Source organism: Taudactylus pleione, unplaced genomic scaffold, assembly GCF_031769625.1.
Source record: "Taudactylus pleione unplaced genomic scaffold, aTauple2 ptg001017l, whole genome shotgun sequence".
Taxonomy (NCBI): Eukaryota; Metazoa; Chordata; class Amphibia; order Anura; family Myobatrachidae; genus Taudactylus; species Taudactylus pleione.
Window position 1 is genome coordinate 368101 of NW_028285418.1, and position 20571 is coordinate 388671.

General features: G+C 47.5%; 1 protein-coding gene across 1 annotated transcript in view; it reads left to right on the top strand.

The window, feature by feature from the left end:
• FTCDNL1 (formiminotransferase cyclodeaminase N-terminal like) overlaps window positions 1–10151 on the top strand; it is a 54994-nt gene extending 44843 nt beyond the window's left edge. Inside the window, 2 exon segments of the mRNA XM_088461106.1 lie at window positions 8833–9209; window positions 10086–10151. Coding sequence (XP_088317232.1) covers window positions 8833–9209; window positions 10086–10151 — 443 coding nt within the window.
• Window positions 10152–20571: the final 10420 nt, after the last annotated feature.

Genomic DNA, 20571 nt, shown 5'->3' on the forward strand with positions numbered 1-20571 from the left:
TGAATCCTCCTTTGACCACCAACCTGCATTGGATTCTACACCACACTGCACACAGCAGCCTAGGATGTCTCATCTGAGATATTGAGCTAGAGTTGGTCATTACAGAACAGCCAGCGTATAATAATATGGGCTCTATAGTGCATATGGGACCTGATTCAGAGCCGCTCGCTAGCGGCCCGATGGTTTGCGTACGCACATGCGCACGTTTCGTTCTGCGCATGCGTGGACTACTCTGGCCCTGATTCAGAGCCGGACGCTCTGACAGAGCGCTCACTCTGAATCAGGGACGTCCTTCTTAATTTTAGAGCAGCCTCCTGGCCGCTCGTATAGATGTGGGTGACCAACCACAGCTATAGCGAGCGGCCAGGAAGATGGTCGCGATGGTCAAGACCATAGCGACCATCGGGCTTGCGACGAGACCCTTGTGGTAGGGTCTCGTTGCCACAAGCCCTGGAGTGCTTTCGGCTCTATCAGAGCCAAAAGCACTCCCACTGACATCACTTGTCAGTGGGGCTGGCCCCAGACGGTAAGGGTTCCCATGGGAACACCTCCATCTGGCCAGCCATGGCCCTGGCACGCCCACCAAAGGGGGCATGCTGTCACTCACCATCGACAGCACGCCCCCTTTGTAGCGAGACCCATAGCGACGGCTTGCCCGTCGCTATCCGGGTCTCCCGCATGCGCATGACGGAGCCGGGTCCATCGTGCGCATGCGCACTGGGCCAACATTGACCCGCTTGCGAGCGGGTCTGAATCAGGCCCTCTGTGCGATCGCAGGCCGCTCGCTCGCCCAGCAAAGACAGCCCAGTGTAATGAGTGACAGGAGAGGTCGTTTGTGGGTGGTAACGGTGCGAACGCTGGCATGCCTGAGTGTTTCCACGCCGTTTTTAAGGCATGCATAATTAACAGGCAGCGTCATAGTACACATCACATGCCTGTTTTTTACACTGAAGTCCTCGCAGTGCTTGCGGTAGGGTAAGGCAACCACAAGCGCTATGATCGCTTCCGATGGTGCTCGATGTACCAATGTTTTAATACACTTCCTGGAGATGACGTGCACTAGTGGGCGTCTCTACATAAGCTAATGGGTGTCAGCATACACAGAGCGATCGCTCGCACAGCCAAAGTGGGTGTGCTTATGCCTTGGCGAGCGATCGCTTCCTATGGCGCCACTTTGACAAATTTGCATACGCTGGATGCGAGCGATCGCATTTAGCGAGCGGCTCTGAATCAGGTCCATTGTCAGTTGCAGCCCTATCTCCCGGCCCTATTGAAAGCTGCACACATATATTTGATTTTGCGCAAGATATTGCAAATCCATAAACATCCCGTAGCAGGCGTCGCACCGCCAGGATATCTCAGTATCTCGCATAGCGCAGCCACTTGTTTAGCCAAGTAACAGTTATATCTCCTTAGTAAGTATAATGGGAAATATATTCCTATACAGTATGGGTGCATACAAGCAGTGTGTAAGTCCTGGTAATGCTGTATCCCAGCAATGAGGTCACAATAAAGTCAGCATCAACAATATGTACATTTAAAAATATAAGTACATGAAGACAGGATGGAGGAACACCTGCGTTTTGCCATTGTATTCTGAATTTTTCAGTAACAAGAATGGAGAATGATGGGTGTTGAAAGAGGAGTGCGGTACTGGGCATACTCCAGACTTCCTGTCCTTCCAGGGAGGCTTCATGCCCTGTTCCAAGATGGCCACCGAGGTTTCTACTGAGCATTTGCAGGTGCCATCTTGTCTTAGTGAGCGCTGTGTAGAGCAACATGGTGGGAGACTGTAGTCTCCTATTCAGGGCTGCCGACAGGGAGCTGATGTGGCCAGACCCACTCCTTACAAAAACAAAAAAAGTTAACACGTTTGCAGCCGCGGTACAGGAGGGCGCCGGAGTCCGACAGTGGGGGCGCAGTTGCTCCCTCCCCCCACACATCACCAGGGGGAGAGAGGACTGTCTATTGCTGAAGCAGCCTCTCTCCCTAACCCAGCACACAGCATGACAGCAGCGTGTGTGCTGCTGCAACAGCAGTCAGTCCTCTCTCTCCCTGCCCGAAGTAAAGTACGGGCAATGGGCATTGGGCTGCAGGATACACTTCCCGACTGGTGAGCTGTATAGAACACTGCTTCGCTCAAGCTCCACTCCATTACCAGTGTGCATGTAACAGTGAGTACGGCTGTACTCTCTATACTTCAATAAACCAACACCACAGTAGTTTGACTCACCTGCTGGTGTATGCCTACATAACTCTACAATAACAGCATCATTTCCAACAATGGGAGGTTTTTACTTCCCACCCGGTGTCTTTCCTGTAGGTCCTCAAGAAAATTCCCAGTACTACTTGCTCCAGGAAGGTTCTACTTAACGGCACTACTCTTACACTCCCTATGTAAAATCAGGATTATTCCATAGATGTTACCTTGTTTTGCATTCCCTCATTTTTTTTTTTTTTTTTGAGAATCCCCATTTAGATCTTGTAAATGTGTTTTTTTTTGTTTTTTTTTATACGCTATAAACCGTTCGGTCTTTACAAGTTTAAGCTGTTAATATATATTAGTTTTTTTCCTTTTTGAATGATTACCGATGAAGAACAGTCGTCACCTTGGATCCTACCAAAGCCAATGACCCCCTAATACGAATGGCTGTTGATGTGTCCGAATCATTTTTCTCCCCCCTTTCCTAGTCAAAAATAACTCGTCCACCCTCCCAAATATAAATAAACTCACATCCTTCCTGTGTGGCGGTACGGAAAACGAAGGAGCATGTGGAGTCAATTTCATCATCTTTCATGAATAAAAATCTTGCTTATTCTTTTAATTATTTTCCCCCTTACGTACAATTGATTTTGATAGTGGGAGATGATGTTATGAAGGGACAATAAGAGCGGCTTATTTGTGTGTCTCCGGGCCCCCTCCCAGCCTTCTGTTTCTGCTTGTGTTCTTCATCTTTGTTTTGTCTCCCTCCTGATTCTGTGTATACGACGCCAATAATAATCCGTACCGCAAACATCCTCAACATAGACGTTAATAGCATAACGAACCATACTGGGGTTGTTTTGGTATAAACAAAAATACTTAAGGCATTCAGAGCTAATCATTATTTGTCTAAGTGCTTAACTCCCAGCATGCCGGGGGGCCACTCTCACATCGCTTTTCACAGTACACCCTAAACTCTTCTGGAAACTTATGAGACTTTGTTAGACTGTAAATCAGAAATTAGTGGAGTATCGTTTATTTTTTTTATTTTTTTTTAGAAAGATACTGTTTTCACTGATTTGTTCTCCAGTATGGATGGTTGTTCGAGAACCGTATAAAATACAGGTTCTCAGTGTATAACTTCCAGGTGTACATGTAGGTCCTGGACTTTATAACTGCCCTCGTTATAGGGCGACACTTACATTTGTAGCTTTGCAGATACTCTAGATAATTTGTATGTTGCGAACACAGGAAGCATCTGTACTAGAGTCCAGACTGCTGACATATTTGGACTGTGGGCCGGACGCTATTTGCGGCCGCTCGCTGGCTAAAAGGGGCCGGCTATTTAAATCATGCGCTCGCAAAGCCGCCCACTAAGTAATAGCGAGCGGCCGCACTATGCGCTCGCACCTGTATAAAGACGCCCCTTTGCCACTCTCAACACACGTCATCTCCGGCAGTTGTAGGATTAATCGGGAACATCGAGAGCCATCGGAGCTGCTCGCAGCGCTTGTGGTAGCCTTTTCCCACCACAACATTGCGAGCAGTTCAGGCTAAAATACAATCCAGTCACGTGTGTAATGACGCTACTTTGCTAATTATGCACACCCATTAAACGCCGGTCTGACGGTCGAGCACGCCTGCGTTCGCACATCCACACCCCCGTTTTCAAGCACCCTCCCCTTACCACCCACAAACGGCACTATCTGTCACTCAAAATAGCGGCCCGACTGCGGGCTACGGGCGAGCACTTTCCCATCGCAATGACTGGTTCGTGCACGCGCATTACGACTCATACGCATGCGCAGATTGCTAAAAATCGCTCAATGTGAGCGAGCGCAGCATAGCGTCCGGGTCTGAATCAGACCCTGTGCCCTTTGCGTCTTTGAAATGTTTGGTTAGTTTAGCCCCTTTATGTGATAGTCTTTATCATGGGTGTTTGAACGTTTTTATTGCATTGGTCAAAGACGTAGGGCCAGAAGCACGGAAGTTACTGTTACTAGTATAGGATTGAGGTTAGATTTCTGGCGCGTTTGACCACACAGAAAATTTAAGTTCTTAGGTGGGGATTCTGTGTAACCCCCCCCCCCCCCGTAAGATGGTGTACACCTGCTTAAATGAAATCTGGTCTTTTCACTCAAGTGCAAAACTGATCCACTAGAACGTTCAATGATGCGCATATAATCCTCCCTTTAGATGGTTCAAACTTTTCACATTCCAGCAAGCGCCTGTATCCTTGCCTGAAAATCTATGAATTCACCCATAGCAACTGATACATATAATTGAAATTAAGCGTTTGCACTGTTTTTTAGGCACTAGAGGGAGGGGTAGGGATTAGGGATAGACTGCTAGGAGAGGTAAGGGATAGACTGCTAGGAGGGGTAAGGGTTAGACTGCGATGGGGGGGTTAGGGTTAGACTGCGGGACGTATGGGGGTGGAGGCTATTGTTAAGCATTAGAGGGGTATGGATTAGGGATGGGGGAGAGTTACTTCCCGGAATGCCGGAGAAACACAGCTCTGATCTTGAAGTCACGGTCACATGACCATTGGGAGCAGGTAAGTCACCGCTGGGCCAACAGGGACAATATGTTGACATTCTAACATGTCAACATTCCATCACTGTCTACAAGTTGACCATGATTATAGAGACGGTCATAATGTCGACGCCAGAATGTTGAACTTTACCATGTCGACATGTTTAAAATGTCAACACCTGAACAAATGTTAGGGTTAACGTTAGAAATAGGGTTAAAAAATAGGTGTCGACATTGTGAACATGTCGACTGTATGTCAAAGTCGATATGTTGCAAGTCGACATGATGTCCACATAATGTACTCTCTTAACATGCAGTACCTGTCGACATAATGCCGGCGACAGTATTATTGTGGACATTTTGAACGTCGGCAAATAATACTGAACAAATACCTCTTACGTGGAGTTTTAAAAAAAGCACTTTCATTTTTTTCCTTAGTTTAGTCTAGGAAATGTAAAAAAATATGGCATGTAAATGTTTGTGGGGTGTGGTTATGAAGAAGGTGGGTGTGGCTATGTAAATAGCTGCATGGACAGTCAGTAAGGGTGGCGAATAGGGCAAAATGGCACCAGGAAGAACTGTCATGTGACAATATATAATTGTGACCGTTATGTAATAAAACTATGGGAACCCAATGACAGAGCAGATCACTTGGTGCCCTGGGTGCCAGAAATCAAGAGGTGCTGTCCATGGGATGGTCCTTCCCCCCAGGACCTTATTGTATGTGCTACGGATCCGAAATCACTTTCCCCTTCCTTCCTCTATCTATCCTCTAGCACGGTTTCCTTCACTCCTCTCATTGTGGGCTACAGCAGGCCTGGCCAACTGTGGCTCTCCAGCTGTTGTGAAACTACAAGTCTCCAGCATACTCTCCCACCGATCAGCTGGTAAAGCATGCTGGCACTTGTAGTTTCACAACAGCTGGAGAGCCACAGGTTAGTCAGGCCTGGGCTAGATCATGCGTGAGCAGTTGGGGGGGGAGGGGGCTTGTCTCTGAATAGATTCCCAATCCAATTAGAGATAAAGGTATAGTTTTGTTTTGTTTTTGTGTTGTTTTTTTTTTTTTTGGTGGGGGTTATTAATGTTATGTGGGGGTTTCTATTAATTGTGGTGGCAATTAATGGTGTTGCTCATTTGGGGAAAGTTGAGTGCTATTAAATTAGTACTGGGGCTGATTGGATGAAATGTCTGTTTATTAAATGGATATGCAATAAATTTTAATTAGCCGTGGTAATTAATGCACTTAATGCAGATTTCTGTTCGAGCAGAAATCCCTGCTAAGTGCCCTTATCGCAGGTATTACGAATGCGTAGCTCTGGGTACTTATCCCAGAATCTATGAGTTAATGTGCGTTCGCCGTGCATTTACTGCATGAGGAAAAGGGTTTATAATTGAGTAGCTCCGGGTGTAAAAGTTCGAGGCTGCTAGCCCTTTTCCTCGCACAGTAATTATTGCGGCTAATTGAATCTGGCCTTAATTTTGGGACTGGCTGATGAGGGAAATAGTCACAGTATTTATTAAATATGAATGTTCTAAATTTAATTTTGAAGCTGAATGAATGGGGGAAGGAGACACATTTTTATTATTAGAATAATCATTAAATGTAGGTGTTATTGACTTAATGTCAGGCTGATTGGGGTGGTGAGGCCTAAAGTGCTCACTCATTGCTAAGCTTTCTAGGTTGGGTAAAGTACCTATCTCTTTTCCAAACCGTGCCACCACATTGAAGCATCTAGCCAAACCTAGGGCATCACCTGGTAGCCAAAGCTGCCAGAACGTCTAAGAGATAGCAGCATAGGCTGACTATTTTTCCAAAAAGTCCTGATTTTACTGAAGAGTAAGGGGTATATTTATTAAAGTGCGGGTTTTTAGAAGTGGAGATGTTGTTCATAGCGACCAATCAGATTCTACTTAACATTTATCTAGCACCTTCTAGAAGATAATAGCTAGAATTTGATTGGTTGCTATGGGTAACATCTCCCCTAAGAGCTGTATCCTACTTCGTACTGCTTTGCTCGGGAACGAGAAGCTGCCTGTATGCACTTGGATGCTACTTCGACTATCACTCTCACCAGGATGGGGATCTCCAGTGTCCTCTCTAAGCAAGGGCACTAACATTTCTATTCAAATTATATAAACGACTGCTGGTTGTACCGACAACAGAGCCTGTCTGGTCGTCGGTGGTAAACCGTTCGTTTGACTACAGACCCAGCACTGTGATGGTATCATAGTTCAGTCAATTGAGCTTTTATTTGAATAATATTTTTCAAGAAAATGAGCCCCTCACCACTCAAACCCGAACAATGCCAGGACAACATTGTGAATTCACGGAACAGGCGCGGATCAGCATGACTATCTACAAATAGTGCAAAAGCATGAAAAAAAAAAAAGTTGTAACTTTGTAAGTCCTTCACTTACAAAAGTATCTCCATTCTGTTATTTCACACCTCTTTATCGTGTTGCCATGTTATTAGGGAGGAGATGTACAGTAGGAGAACTGACATTACTCCCCACTACGGCAACTAACACTTGGCTGCTTATGCGGGCGTAAAGGTCGCTAATATAGCAATGTTTATCCATGTCCTGTATTGTATTGTATTGTATTGTAAGTCATTGGTTACTTATTTGTCTATGGGCCTGATTCAGAGCCGCTCGTAAGCGGCCGCTCGTTCGTTCCGAGCGATGTTTGCACAACTGCGCATGCGTACGGATCGTAATACGCATGCACGAACCAGTCAGTGTGGCCGAAAATCGTTTGTTCGCTAAATAGCGAATGCCTGCTCTTTTGAGTGACAGGAGGAGGCGTATGTGGGTGGTAACAGGCGAAGGTGCTTGAAAACGGGGAGTGGAGATCCGAACGCAGGCGTGCTTAAAGGTCAAAACGGGCGTTTTATGGGTGTGCATAATTAATACAGCAGCGTCATTGACCACGTCACTGGGTTATTTTATAGCCAGAACTGCTCGCAAGATTGCGGTAGGAAAAACCAACCACAAGAATAGCGAGCAGTTCATACGCTGGTCGATGTACTCGATTAATCTAATAAATAGTGGACATGACGTAGGATGCGATGGGCCAGGGGGCGTAGTTTCCCAAAAAACGACCGCAAGTTTTGTTCGCTCATTCAGACCTAGAGGCGTGAACAGACTGCAAAGAGTGAACGGTTCATTTGAATAGCCACCCCTATTTTCTGAACGAGCGAGCGCAAATAGCGTCCGGCTCTGAATCAGGCCCTATGTACTTTGTAAGGTGCTACGGAACACTTGTGGGCCATATAAATAAATGATAATAATAATAATAATAATAATAATAATAATTTTGGCAAACTTATTCATTGTGTAAATTGGTTGATTCAGACACGGCAAGGACTAGTGATGCCACAGCAGCTCAAATGACTGCAGTCTCGGCCCAATTCAGACCCGCTCGCTAGGCTGCGTTCGCTCGTAACTGCCGATGGTTCGCAATGTGCGCATGCGTACGCATCGCAGTGTGCATGCGCTAACTAGTCCCGGAAATCAGGAAGTGTTCATTCGCTGCGCATAGATAGCTCGCCAGACTGAGTGACAGGACAAGCCATTTGTGGGTGGTAACAGGGCTTGGTCGATGGAAACGGGTGGAGTGGAGGTGCGAACGCAGGCGTGCCTGAGCATCTTAACGCCATTTCAGTAGCGTGCATAATTAAGACGCAGCGTCATAGTAATCGTCACTAGGTTGAATTTCACACTGAAGCACTCGCAGTGCTTGCGGTAGGGTATGGCCAACCACAAGTGCTGCGATAGCATCCGATGGTATTCGATGTTACCGATGATTGCGTACACTTCCTGGAGATGACGTGCATTAGTGGGCATCTTAAGACAGCCTAGTGGGCCTCTGCATACACACTGCGATCGCACGCCAAGGCATAGTGGATGTGCTAATGCCTTGCCGTGCGATCGCCTGCCTTTGCTGAATTTGCATATGCTGGGTGCGGGCGAACGCATCTAGCGAGCGGGTCTGAATCGAGCCCTCAGTTTGGAATGTACCAACCAATACATTTGTGTAATTCAGCAGCAACTCTTGTTATTCTCTGGTAATAACCATATCCTTATTGTTATAGGTGTTGGCGCCAGTCCTTATGTGATGAACTGCAACGTCACTCTGGACACACAGGACTTGTCCTCTGTAAAAGACATAGCAGCTGCCATCCGCGGCCGAACAGGAGGACTAAAAGGAGTACAAGCGATGGCATTCCCAAACAGCGGGCGCGTAGAAATCGCTTGTAACGTTGAGAGTTTCAGAGACATTCAAGATTCCATCTCCGCAACCGAAAACAGTAACCATGTGTCATACTATATCGGGGAAGAGCAGTTCTCCTACACGTCCCCTCTGCATATAGAAACTGAAATCCGGAAGTTAGCAGCGCATCAAGGCATTAAAACAGGAAGTGCCCTTGTTGGAATCACTCCCCAAGAATGCAGATATACCGCCGAGTATGCCATATCAGAACCGTACCTAGACATTTTGGTGCCCTGTGCCAGAAAGAACATTGGCGCCCCCCTCATTTTTCAAAGGGACATAAGGCCTGATTCAGAGCCGCTCGTAAGCGGCCGCTCGTTCGCTCTGAGCGATGTTTGCCCAACTGCGCATGCATACGGATCGTTATACGCATGCGCGAACCAGTCAGTGCGGTCGAAATTCATGTGCTCGCAAAATAGCGAATGCCTGATAATTTGAGTGACAGGAGGAGGCGTATGTGGGTGGTAACGGGGGAAGGTGCTTGAAAACGGGGAGTGGAGATCCGAACGCAGGCGTGCTTAAAGGTCAAAACGGGCATTTTAAGGGTGTGCATAATTAATACAGCAGCGTCATTGACCACGTCACTGGGTTATTTTATAGCCAGAACTGCTCGCAAAATTGTGGTAGCAAAAACCAACCCCAAGAATAGCGAGCAGTTCATACCCTGGTCGATGTACTCGATTAATCTAATAAATAGCGGACATGACGTAGGATGCGAGCGGCCAGGGGGCGTATTTTTTCAAAAAACGACCGCAAGTTTTGTTCGCTCGTTCAGACATAGAGGCGTGAACAGACCGCAATGAGCGAACGGTTGATTTGAATAGCCATCCCTATTTTCTGGACGAGCGAGCGCTAATTGCGTCCGGCTCTGAATCAGGCCCATAATGCACCCAAAAAAGGGCCATGGCTTCATGGGGAAGGGCCAGGGAAGAGATATGAGAAGACAGGAGATGCTGGGGATGAAATAAGAGGAAGCTACAAGCAAGAATGATAATGAACAGAAATTTGACAAGCCCAAACAGCGCCCCCTGACCTGTGGTGCCCTGTACGATGGCACCGGCCGCACTACCCTAGCTACGGCCCTGCGCCATATCGCATGGAATAGACAAGTTCTGGAAAAGACGAGAGATTTCTATGTAAAGAAAAGAAATGTGATTAAATGAGAATATTGCTTGAAGTTGTATTTAAACATAAGTTAGCAGCTTCAAACTGTGTTTTCTCAGCTGTTATCTGCAGAATTCTTCTAAATGCAATTAAGGTTTTATTAAATAACATTGCCTGTAACCTAAAGGTGGGTACACATTATACAGATATATCTGCAGAGGATTGTTGTTCGTCCACACTGAACAACCATCATCTGTGCCTGCCCGAAGGACCCGGCGACCAAGGGGCGTGTCCTGGTGGGCGGGGGACGTGTCCTGCCCCCCTCCTCGTGGCTGCCGCTGTGTGTGTACGGGCGGTCTGCAGACCGCCCGTACACACCTGCCGATGGACATATATGTGCAGCACAGCCAATGCGATATGTTGATCGGCCAATGTATCTGCCAGTGTGTACCCAGCTTAAGTGGTGCACCCAATCACAGTCCAGATTCTCCTTATGCTTGAGGGTGCCCAAAATGTACCGTAATCCTATAGATCTCCCCTTATTGAATGTGGACAGACTCCACACTTTAGAGTTGGGGATCGGATGGGGTGTCTTGGGCAGGATTTATGCCGGATGGTTCCTTAACTGGAATTTTTTTTAAATATAACCAAAAGGTGCTCAGAACAAACAATATTATGTTATTTATTTTTTATCAATGTTATTTATATAGCATACACATATTCCTTAGCGCTGTACATTTCAGTGGTTCACATCAGTCCCTCCTATGTGTAGCATACAATGTATGTTCCCTACCACATGGACGCTGACATGCACACTAGGCTTCATTTTTATTCCGGTTCCAATTAGCCTACCAGTAGATCTTTTTGGAATGTGGGCGGTACCAGAGTACCCAGAGGAAACCCACCCCAAAATGGAGAGAACATAAAAACTCCACACCGAGCCTTGGTGGGAATCGAACCCAAGACCTCAGTGCTGCGAGGCAGTAATGCTAACCACTACTCCAATTGTGTGCCAACCACTATGCCAAGTGTGATCCATGAATATTAAGACTTATATGAATATCCTGTTGGATATGTAGCAAATGATTATTATGACATTTACTTAAATTAACTTACATTCTTTTTAAAATACATAATTAAGTGACAGTGCATGTCAGCGGCTACATGAACCAGGGATAGTCTTCAAATATGGCCAACTCTGCGACAATCACAGCCTAAGTACTTGGCTGCAAACTCTTAAATTCTCTTCTCCCACTTTGAAGACCAGTATAATGAACATGAATTCATTGATCCCTCATATCCGCTGCCAGGAACCTTTCATGCGTTGCTTTGCTGACAGGCGGACACAAAGAACCTTACATGACACTGAATTATACGAACGAGCGGTTCATATGACACATGCGCACGGTATAATGGCGGTATTTTGGCACGTCACCCCACCACATCACACAATGCCCGGAGTCCAGGCAGCCAGTGTGGAATCGGCTATGTCACCCGCTCTGTTTCTGTTGTAATATTTTAGGCCTCTATATCTGACAACGCTTCGTTCTATGTACGTATATATCTTTACACTGAATTCTCAGCTCCATTCACACCAGCTCAGCAGCTGCAGGCCTGACAGATTTTCAGTAGGGCCCTTAATGTCATCATATAAAAACTGGCGCCTAGCTCAGTGTTGGCGCGGTGTGTGAGGACATGCGAGTATACATGTCTTTGTTGCCGGAGGCTCGGCAGTCATGTGTGTAATTGCATTACTTGTAGATCAGACTTTCTCGCAGCTTCTAAAAGTAAAATAACTGGGTTGAACTTGACACTGGAATATTTCTCTTTTTTTTCCCCCTTTGTCATAGTAAATAGGCAGATGTTTCAGGCATACTTACCATCAGCTGTAGGCCTCATTGGCCATCATTGTTCCGGACATTTTTAAATGCCATCGGTGTGTGAAGTCAGACGAGCAAGTGACGAGTCAGGTCTATGGTGGGGCAAATAAACCTACGGTGCAGTATATCTGTGGGTCAGCTGGTAGTGGGAGGGTGGTAAAAGAAAGTGAAAACCTGACTTATTCTAAACGTATGTTTTATGGTAACAATGGTTCACGCTTGCCTACCCTCCCGATTTGGCCGGGAGCCTCCCGATTTTCGGGTGCCGCTCCCGGCCCCCCGGAAAGGCAGGCAAGCCTCCCGGAAGTCTCACACCCTCCCCACCTCCCCCCTGAAAAAAACAGAAATCCCCGCAGCGGGGGGCCCGGTGACGCGATTCGCGCAAAATTGCGTCATCGTGGCCCCGCCCACTGCTTCACAATGCCGAAAATAACGGCATTGTGAAGAGGGGGCGGAGTCACGATGACGCGATCGTGTGGCTCCGCCCCCAGTGTGGCCCAAAATGGCCGCCCCACCCCCGGCTCCGCCCCCAATGGCCGGCCCCGCCCCCCGCTATTAGCCGACAATCAGCTTCCTCCTGGAAGGCTGGAGCTGACTGTCGGCAAGTATGCAATGGCTGCGATAGTGATCCGAAGTGATGTCTACGGACGCTGCGCTCAGATCGCAGATGCATGAAGGAGATGTCTATTACCTACAGACACCTCCTGCTGTATTTGCATTTAGTTGGACGGTATAACACAGTCGCTTCCTTGTAGCTGTGCAATACTGTCCATCTCTGAATCGTGCTCTATGTTGCAAACTAACTTTATATCAGATTTAATTAACCTCCTGGTTTTACAGGCTTTTTGTAAGTAAATGGCCCAGCACAGGCGGCAGGGATAGCTGATCATGTATTTGGACCACTGGATCTTTCGGCAAGAAATTATTTTTCTTTGGGGGGGGGTGTGGGAGGGAAGGGTGTTGGAAAGACAAAAAAAAATAACCAATGTAGCGAGTGATGAATAAACTTTGTTTTATAGTTACAGATTACACATATCAACACTTCTTAAATAAAACCAAAAGAAAAAAAACAGGACCACTTCCTGGCATGACCCACGATGACACTAATTTTTAGATTCAGAAAAAGATGTGTATATATATATATATATATATATATATGATTAATTGAATGCAAGGGTTAACTGGCAATGTGTAAAGGCATTGAATAGGTAACATCTTATATATACAATTGATTGGTCTGTTTGTTTGGTTGTTTGTCTGTCCGGTTATGCATTTGGAAACCCCTGCACCAATTGGGATGAAACCAACGCGAAGTGGTCCAGTTGGTTCCTCGCCAGGTTTTAGGGGGCTTAGGGTCCCAGTCAGCCCTCCCGTTGGTGTACACTGGGCAGAACTTTGACCCGGGAGGCCTGTTCTGAGCCTTCTACTGGATGGATTTGGACGAATACTTCACAGAGCGGTATCATTTGATCCTAGAAGGCATACTAGGGGATTGAGGCTCCGGTCAGACCTCGCTTTGGTGTACGCTGGGCAGAACTTTGACCCGGGGATACTGGCCAGTACTTTAACTAATGGAGCCTGTTCTGGGCCTTCCACTGGATGGATTTGGATAAAAAAAACTTCACAAAGGGGTGTCAATTGGCCTGGGGTGCCTAATGGAGTGGTTGATTTTCCCGGTTGGACCTCACAGCGGAGTGCACCAGGCAGAACTTTGACCCAGGGAGCCTGTTTTGGGCCTTCCACTGGATGGATTTGGACGACATCACATAATAAAACTTAATAACTTGAAGATTTAAACCCGGGCAATACCGGGTACTTCAGCTAGTTAATGATAAAGTACAAATAACATGTTGCTAGGGGGGCAGCTGGCCTAACCTGAAAGATTTTGGAGAGACCTACAGACGGAATTGGTATGTAATGCCGGCTGTCTGGATGCCTCCTGTCAAAATACCGACCCTAACCCTCGCCGTTAGTCCCTAAATCTAACCCTCCCCCCTTAGTGCCTATTCCTAATCCCCCCCTCCAGTGGTGCCTAACCCTAACCTCCACCCCCCAAAACCTAACCCTAACCCAGCTATGCTGCCTAAACTTAACATTCCCCCCCTCGCCCGCGGCTAACAGCTAAGGGCGCCCCGGATTTACCTCTTTTGGGCTGGTGTCCTTCTGGATTCTGGCGTTGGGATTAAGATAGGCGTCGGTATTTTGACGCCTATCTTAAGTCCCGGGGTTCAGACCGGCAGCATGATAACTACATCCCCTACAGACATCTGCAAGCGAAAACCCAGGAATTAGCACTTGATACAAGTGTTAAGAAAACTGCCTATACGAATTATAGACAGCCCTATTTAGATGAAGACCAATTAAAAAAAAAAAAAAAAAAGTTTTTCAAACTAATAAAAAGAGACAAAACATACTATAAAACATGCTACAACACAAACAACAAAAGGTTACTTAGCCAGTTAGAAACAAGAAATGCAAAAAAATAAATAAATACTATGGAGTCAACTATCCTAGAGGGTAAAGCTATATCCTATCGTACTATAAACAAATTAGGGCTGATTCCGAGTCACACGCAAAAATGGCTGTAATTGCAGCACCCTGCAGCCAGGATCACTGCTGCGGCACAGTGTATGCAGCTGATCTGGAACATCCTCAGGATGCTCCAAGTCGGCGTTGCACTTACTGGTGCCCCCTCCGCACGACATAATGACGCCATGTGCGCAATGTCATGATGTCGGACGCTAAAGGGCGGGCCGCCACAGGCCTCGTTTAAGCCCTGTTACGGCCCGAGTGACACCCCCATTTTCTGGGAGTGCCGGGACCAGGGTTTGTGGCTTTCGTTGCAGACTTGCTGGCCCTAACCGAGCAATTCCGTTACCCATTCTGATGGACGATCACTGCGGACATCGCAACCGGAGATCGCACCGGTGATCCGATGCTGTGTCATGAGACCCAGCACTGGGATCGCAGATGCTGACAAGAGGCATCTTTTTTATACAGACGCCTCCTGCAGGATTAGCATATGTTAGCAGCACTGCTGCATCCAAAGATGCGGCAGCCATATCTTCTGCGTCCATCTATGACTCACCCCCTTAGTGAGGTCATGAGGGTGCTAATGAATATTCATTTATTTACTGTATGGCAATCACTGAGTTCCGTCTGTGGGCCTGATTCAGCAAGGAATGCAGTTACTAATACGCACGCAATCGGTTGATTAATTTGCGCATGCGTATGCTATTGCGTTGGGAACTGCATTTGCAGAGGCTACGCAGACCCAGAGCAGAGTGATAGACAGGTAGTGCCGTTTGTGGGTGGGGACGGGGGGGAGGGGGGGTCAGGAGAATGCAGGTGTGCCAGTGCGTTTTAACACCGTTCTAGTGGTGTACAGAAATTATCCACTGCGTGGCCATAGCACTGATAGCGTGCGCGGCTGGTAGCAGTTGCTGAGTAAGGTCAGGGCTTGTGCAAGTGTGCATATGGGTCCGATGTTACCGATGGTTTCGCTATGTTGCCCTAGTGTACGGATGTGAGTAAGGGGAAGTGGGCGTCCTTATGTCAGGATGCGATCGCAATGTGAATGCAAACGTTTACATATCACCGATGATATTCGCAACTGCGGTGCGTGCGTATAAGCAGAATAGCGATCTGTAGTGAATCAGGCCCTGTGTCTGTAGAGTGTGTGTGCGTGTGTGTGTCTGTAGAGTGTGTGTGCGTGTGTCTGTAGAGTGTGTGTGTGTAGAGTGTGTGTGTGTGTCTGTAGAGTGTGTGTTTGTGTGTCTGTAGAGTGTGTGTGTTGTGATAGGATCACTGGTAAAGTGGTCTGTGGCAGGTACATTTGTCCCAGATTCCTGTCTTTTGTGTTTTAAACCCCCAGGAGAAAGTCTGCAGTGTAGCAGGCTTGAGTTTGGGACCTGGGGGTTGTGGGTGAGAGGAGAGGGAGGGCTCCACCCACGGCCACTCCAGGTTTTGGTTCTCGCAGCCTGGTAACAGGATTGTTAGTTTTCCACCTGAGAGTGGCCAATATAAGCCTAGTTTGTTTAGGGCTGATTGTCTCACCTGGGAGAGCAGGCAGGGAGTTTGCTCAGAGACACTTGGAAACCTAACCATGAGTGTTGTGCTGTGCTTTTGTTGCTGGCGAGGGCATTAGGCCCTGCCAGGTTCTGGTAGTGAGGGAACTACCTGTGAAGTTAGTGCCCCGACAGGGCTAGGATTTATATTTATGTTTTCTTTATGTTTCTGACATTGTACAATAAAGACTGGCGCCGACCAGCTTGTACTTGCACCCAGACTGGTGTGCTGCTTCCCTGCTGCTGTGTGTGTGTGTAAGGAAGGAGTCCTCTACCCAGGAGAGGGACCTCCTAACCTAACTGTGTCACAGTGTGTGTAGAGTGTGTGCGTGTGTGTGTCTGTAGAGTGTGTGTGCGTGTGTGTGTGTCTGTAGAGTGTGCGTGTGTCTGTAGAGTGTGTGTGTGTGTCTGTAGAGTGTGTGTGTCTGTAGAGTGTGTGTGTGTGTCTGTAGAGTGTGCGTGTCTGTAGAGTATGTGTGTCTGTAGAGTGTGTGTGTGTGTGTCTGTAGAGTGTGTGTGTGTATGTAGAGTGTGTGTGCGTGTGTGTAGAGTGTGTGTGTGTATGTAGAGTGTGTGTGCGTGTGTCTGTAGAGTGTGTGTGTGGGGGGGTTTAATGTAATGTCTGAAGTAATAATTGATGTCATTCGGATGCAAATAATGTATTTAGAAGATGATATTTGAATTTTGAAACAACTGGCCCAGGGGCACCTGTTTTTCCAACTCCGTTCCTGCTCCTGTCAAAAGCTGGCAACGCCAACGGCTCCAGCCTGTACCTACCCCTATCCGTTTCTAGTTTTCTATGTGTATATTCAACAATATATGTATCCACTGTACAGGGCCGGACTGGCCATCGGGCACTTCTGGCATATGCCAGAAGGGCCGATGGCATAAGTACCGTCTCGAGGAGGGGATGAAGCAAAAGACCCCCGCCCTCCACCCAACGGCTCCAAAATCATTAAGATTTCACGGAGCTGGAAGGGGTGGAGGCGTGTATGGGCCGGCGACGGCTGTGCTGGGCCGAAAAGAGACGGGCGTGTCGCGAGGCCGGCCCCAGTGACTCGCGGCATGCCCCCTTTCATTTACCACGCCCCCCTCTACACGGAAGTGCAGGGCGGACTGCCAGGGCTGGTATACAGCCCCAGTCCGTCCCTGCCTCTGTATGATATTGTGTATTTGTAAAGGGGGCTCCTAATACTGCTTTTACACCAAAGTCCCAAGTCTGACCCGGGATTGGGAACACGTGCCCGGGTCGGCACTGTTCACACCGGACCCGAGTCAGCACTGACCCGACTCTCTAGTGCAGGTGAGCAGTGCTTCTTCCCCTCCTTCCCCCTCCGCGACCTAATTACCTTACTCCGCAGCGGTCCGGAGGCAGGAAAGTCTGCTCCGCGCTGGTCGGCACGGCAATGGACGCTTGGAGATGATGTCGCTACTGAAGCCGGCCAATCAGGCGGCATGCGGCGCGACCAACCACTACAGAACAAAGGAATGGGATGTTGGAGTTACAGATATTACAGTGTGGGAGCAGCTAGTAGAATAATCTGTTGTATAGGTATTAATAGCAAGAGAAGAGATTATATTCCACTTCTAGCACCGTGTAACGTTCAGGAGGCTCTATCTATTAACAAAAACACACAAAAAATAAAATAGAAATGAAATAGAGTATGGCTAATGCTGATGGTAATGGTCTATGGGCGACATAACAAAACCTGTCTGCGATGCCTACAAGAGCTGAACAGCTGAGAAGTGACAGATGTGCTATGATAAACACAGTAAATTATTAATGGCGATCAGGAAGGCAGGATAGTTAAAATTAGTTGATTTCTAGAACAGCACAGTTTGAAATTGACGGGAGGAAGGCAAAACTCATTGACACAGTGTTCTCTCCCCAGGAAATACCGCCAGCCGGGTGGCATTGAGAAGTAGCCGGGTGAGGGCAGTGTAATCTGGCTGGAGAAAGATGTAATTTTTAAAGCCTCGTGCAGGTATTGCCCACGGGCTGGCAGGACACAGTTAAAATTGTGCCCATCAATGCTCCTGAGACACATTGCACGTCGGCACTCCACCCTCTCTGCAATATTTCCGCCGTCCAATCTGCGCCATGCCTCTTAAAGACGAGGAAGGATCTCTGTTACTGTGCCCATTGGAAAGCACTCTGGACCTCATTCAGAGTCGGTCGTAAGCGGCCGCTCGGTCGTACGCCTAACGACCGAGAAACTGAAAAAGGAAGCAATCGCACGGCCGGTCGGTCGCAACCAAAGTGACGCCCATACGTGAACAATGCACCTCCTCTAGCTAGCGAGTGATAGCAGCTAGCGATCGAGTCAGTCGTTGTCAGTCATTGCCAGTCGCTGTATGTTCATTTTCTTCTGATGGTTGCGGCTGCTTGTGTTGTGTTGATGCCCCCATGTCATGTTTCCATGCTCTATCGATCAGCTTGTTACTAGCTTGTTGACAATTATGTAATTAGTGTTCTAAAGTGTTGTTGGCTTTTTTTTCCTCCCTTTCAATTGGTCTTAAAACTTTATTGTTCAAATGTCATTTAGTTCATGCTGATGTTTTACTGGTAGTGAGTTTGTTAATAAAAAAGATTTTAAACCCGGATTTTGGAATAATAATGCAAATTACACCAAAAATGAACAAAAAAACGCATAGAATAAGCCATCCCCATGAAATCTATTTATTCTTATTATTCCCTAATGCAAACGCAGCTGAATCAATTACAAGCCAATTAGCAGTGTTATTAGCTTCAACAAACGATTATTAGCTGCTTGCATTGTGTGGCTCAAAATAGAAACATCAATCCTAACATCAGTAATATTCGATAGTATCGATTATACTCTGGGGTTTGCAAGAGCACATACCCAACCTCAAGCTGAACGATCAGCCAGGCCTCGAACCTGCTCGCAGAGTGACGTTTTACTACTTCTGGCCTTCTATGTCGGTCGTAGCAGGTAATTTATGTACGCCCCTAAAACGCCCTCAAAACGATGAGGCACTCCTGCGTTTTCAGACCACCACCCCCGTCAACACCCCAAACGGCCTTTCATGTCAATCAACTCTCGGAAGCCACTTCCTGCTCATAAGCCGTACGCTCTACAGCAATTTGGATCGCAAGGTCTCGTGCGCACAACTAACCGTGCACATGCGAGATTTGGAAACATCGGATGCGTACAACCGAGCGGCCGCTTACAACCGACTCTGAATGAGGTCCTCTCTCTGCTATTGTATTCCAGAGTGGGATGGACATCGGAAGCCGATAGTTAGAAACCATCGTTGTTTCCGATTCGATGGAAGTACTTTTTCCATCGAATACCAGAAATGTGATGGTTGCCAGCCATCGGGTGCAGCTTTCCGATGCCCATCCTATGGCTGGCTGTGGAGGGAGCACACACACACCCTAGGTAAAATCCGCCACTGAACACTGGGCCTGATTCAGGTTGGATCACAATGTTGCGTTCGCACACAGCCTGCCTCTGCGGAAATATGCTAATGATGCAGATGCCCAGCACTACATAATGCCGCCCCCTTACCCTCTCCTCACATCCGTACTAATGTGCAAGTATGCGAAATCATCGGTAACATCGAGTAACATCGGAGCTGCACACACACTTGTGGTTGACATGACCCTGCCGTAGCAGCTGCTAAGCTTCCTGCACGCAGTGAGTACTGGGTTCGCCGTGAATAATTTATGCACACCCCTGCAATGGCGTTTGAACGCAATGACACGCCTGCGTTCGCACGACCACCCCCCGTCACCACCCACAAATGGCACTTCCTGTCAATCACTGAGTGATGAGTCTGCATACTGCCCGCGATCGCACTCCCGATCGCAGCGCCTGGTTCACGCCCGCGCACTGTGTCTTATACGCATGCGCAGATTGCAAACATCGGCCAGCTGCGTGCGAACGCGGCATTGCGATCCAACCTGAATCAGGCCCACTATTCATATATGGGGAATACTTATTGATTTATGAATGGGCCAATTGTTTTTGTATTGTCCTACAGGTGCTATTCTTGTACTGCATGCTGGTGGCACTACAAATGATAGCATGCACTGTCGCCCGTGTGCATGTCGGCACTTGTAGTTCTACAGGTGAAAGCATTTAAGAACACTCACGGGCTGTCAGTGCAGGCTGGTACTTGTAGTGCCACAATTGCTTTTGCTCTATTTGTACCAGCATTGGGCTGGTAATCTCTAGGTGTGTACGCTCGGTGGGCTAGATATTATATCCAGGTTCCGCAATCCTGGGCTCATTGCTGTGCAGGCTTCACTCTTACACAATGTAAGCGGTAACACATCCGGTTATACCATGCTGTTTTTGGATTTATAAATTGGCAAACCACCACACGTGGCATGCGGCTCGAGGGCCTTAATCAGGGGATGTATGCAAACCCTTATGGTTCGCGTACATCTCCGATGGCGTTAGGTCCGCGCATTCGCAGATGCCACACTTGCCATGTGCAGTTCTCTTTCCGCAAGATTGCTCATAGCGCCACCTAACCATT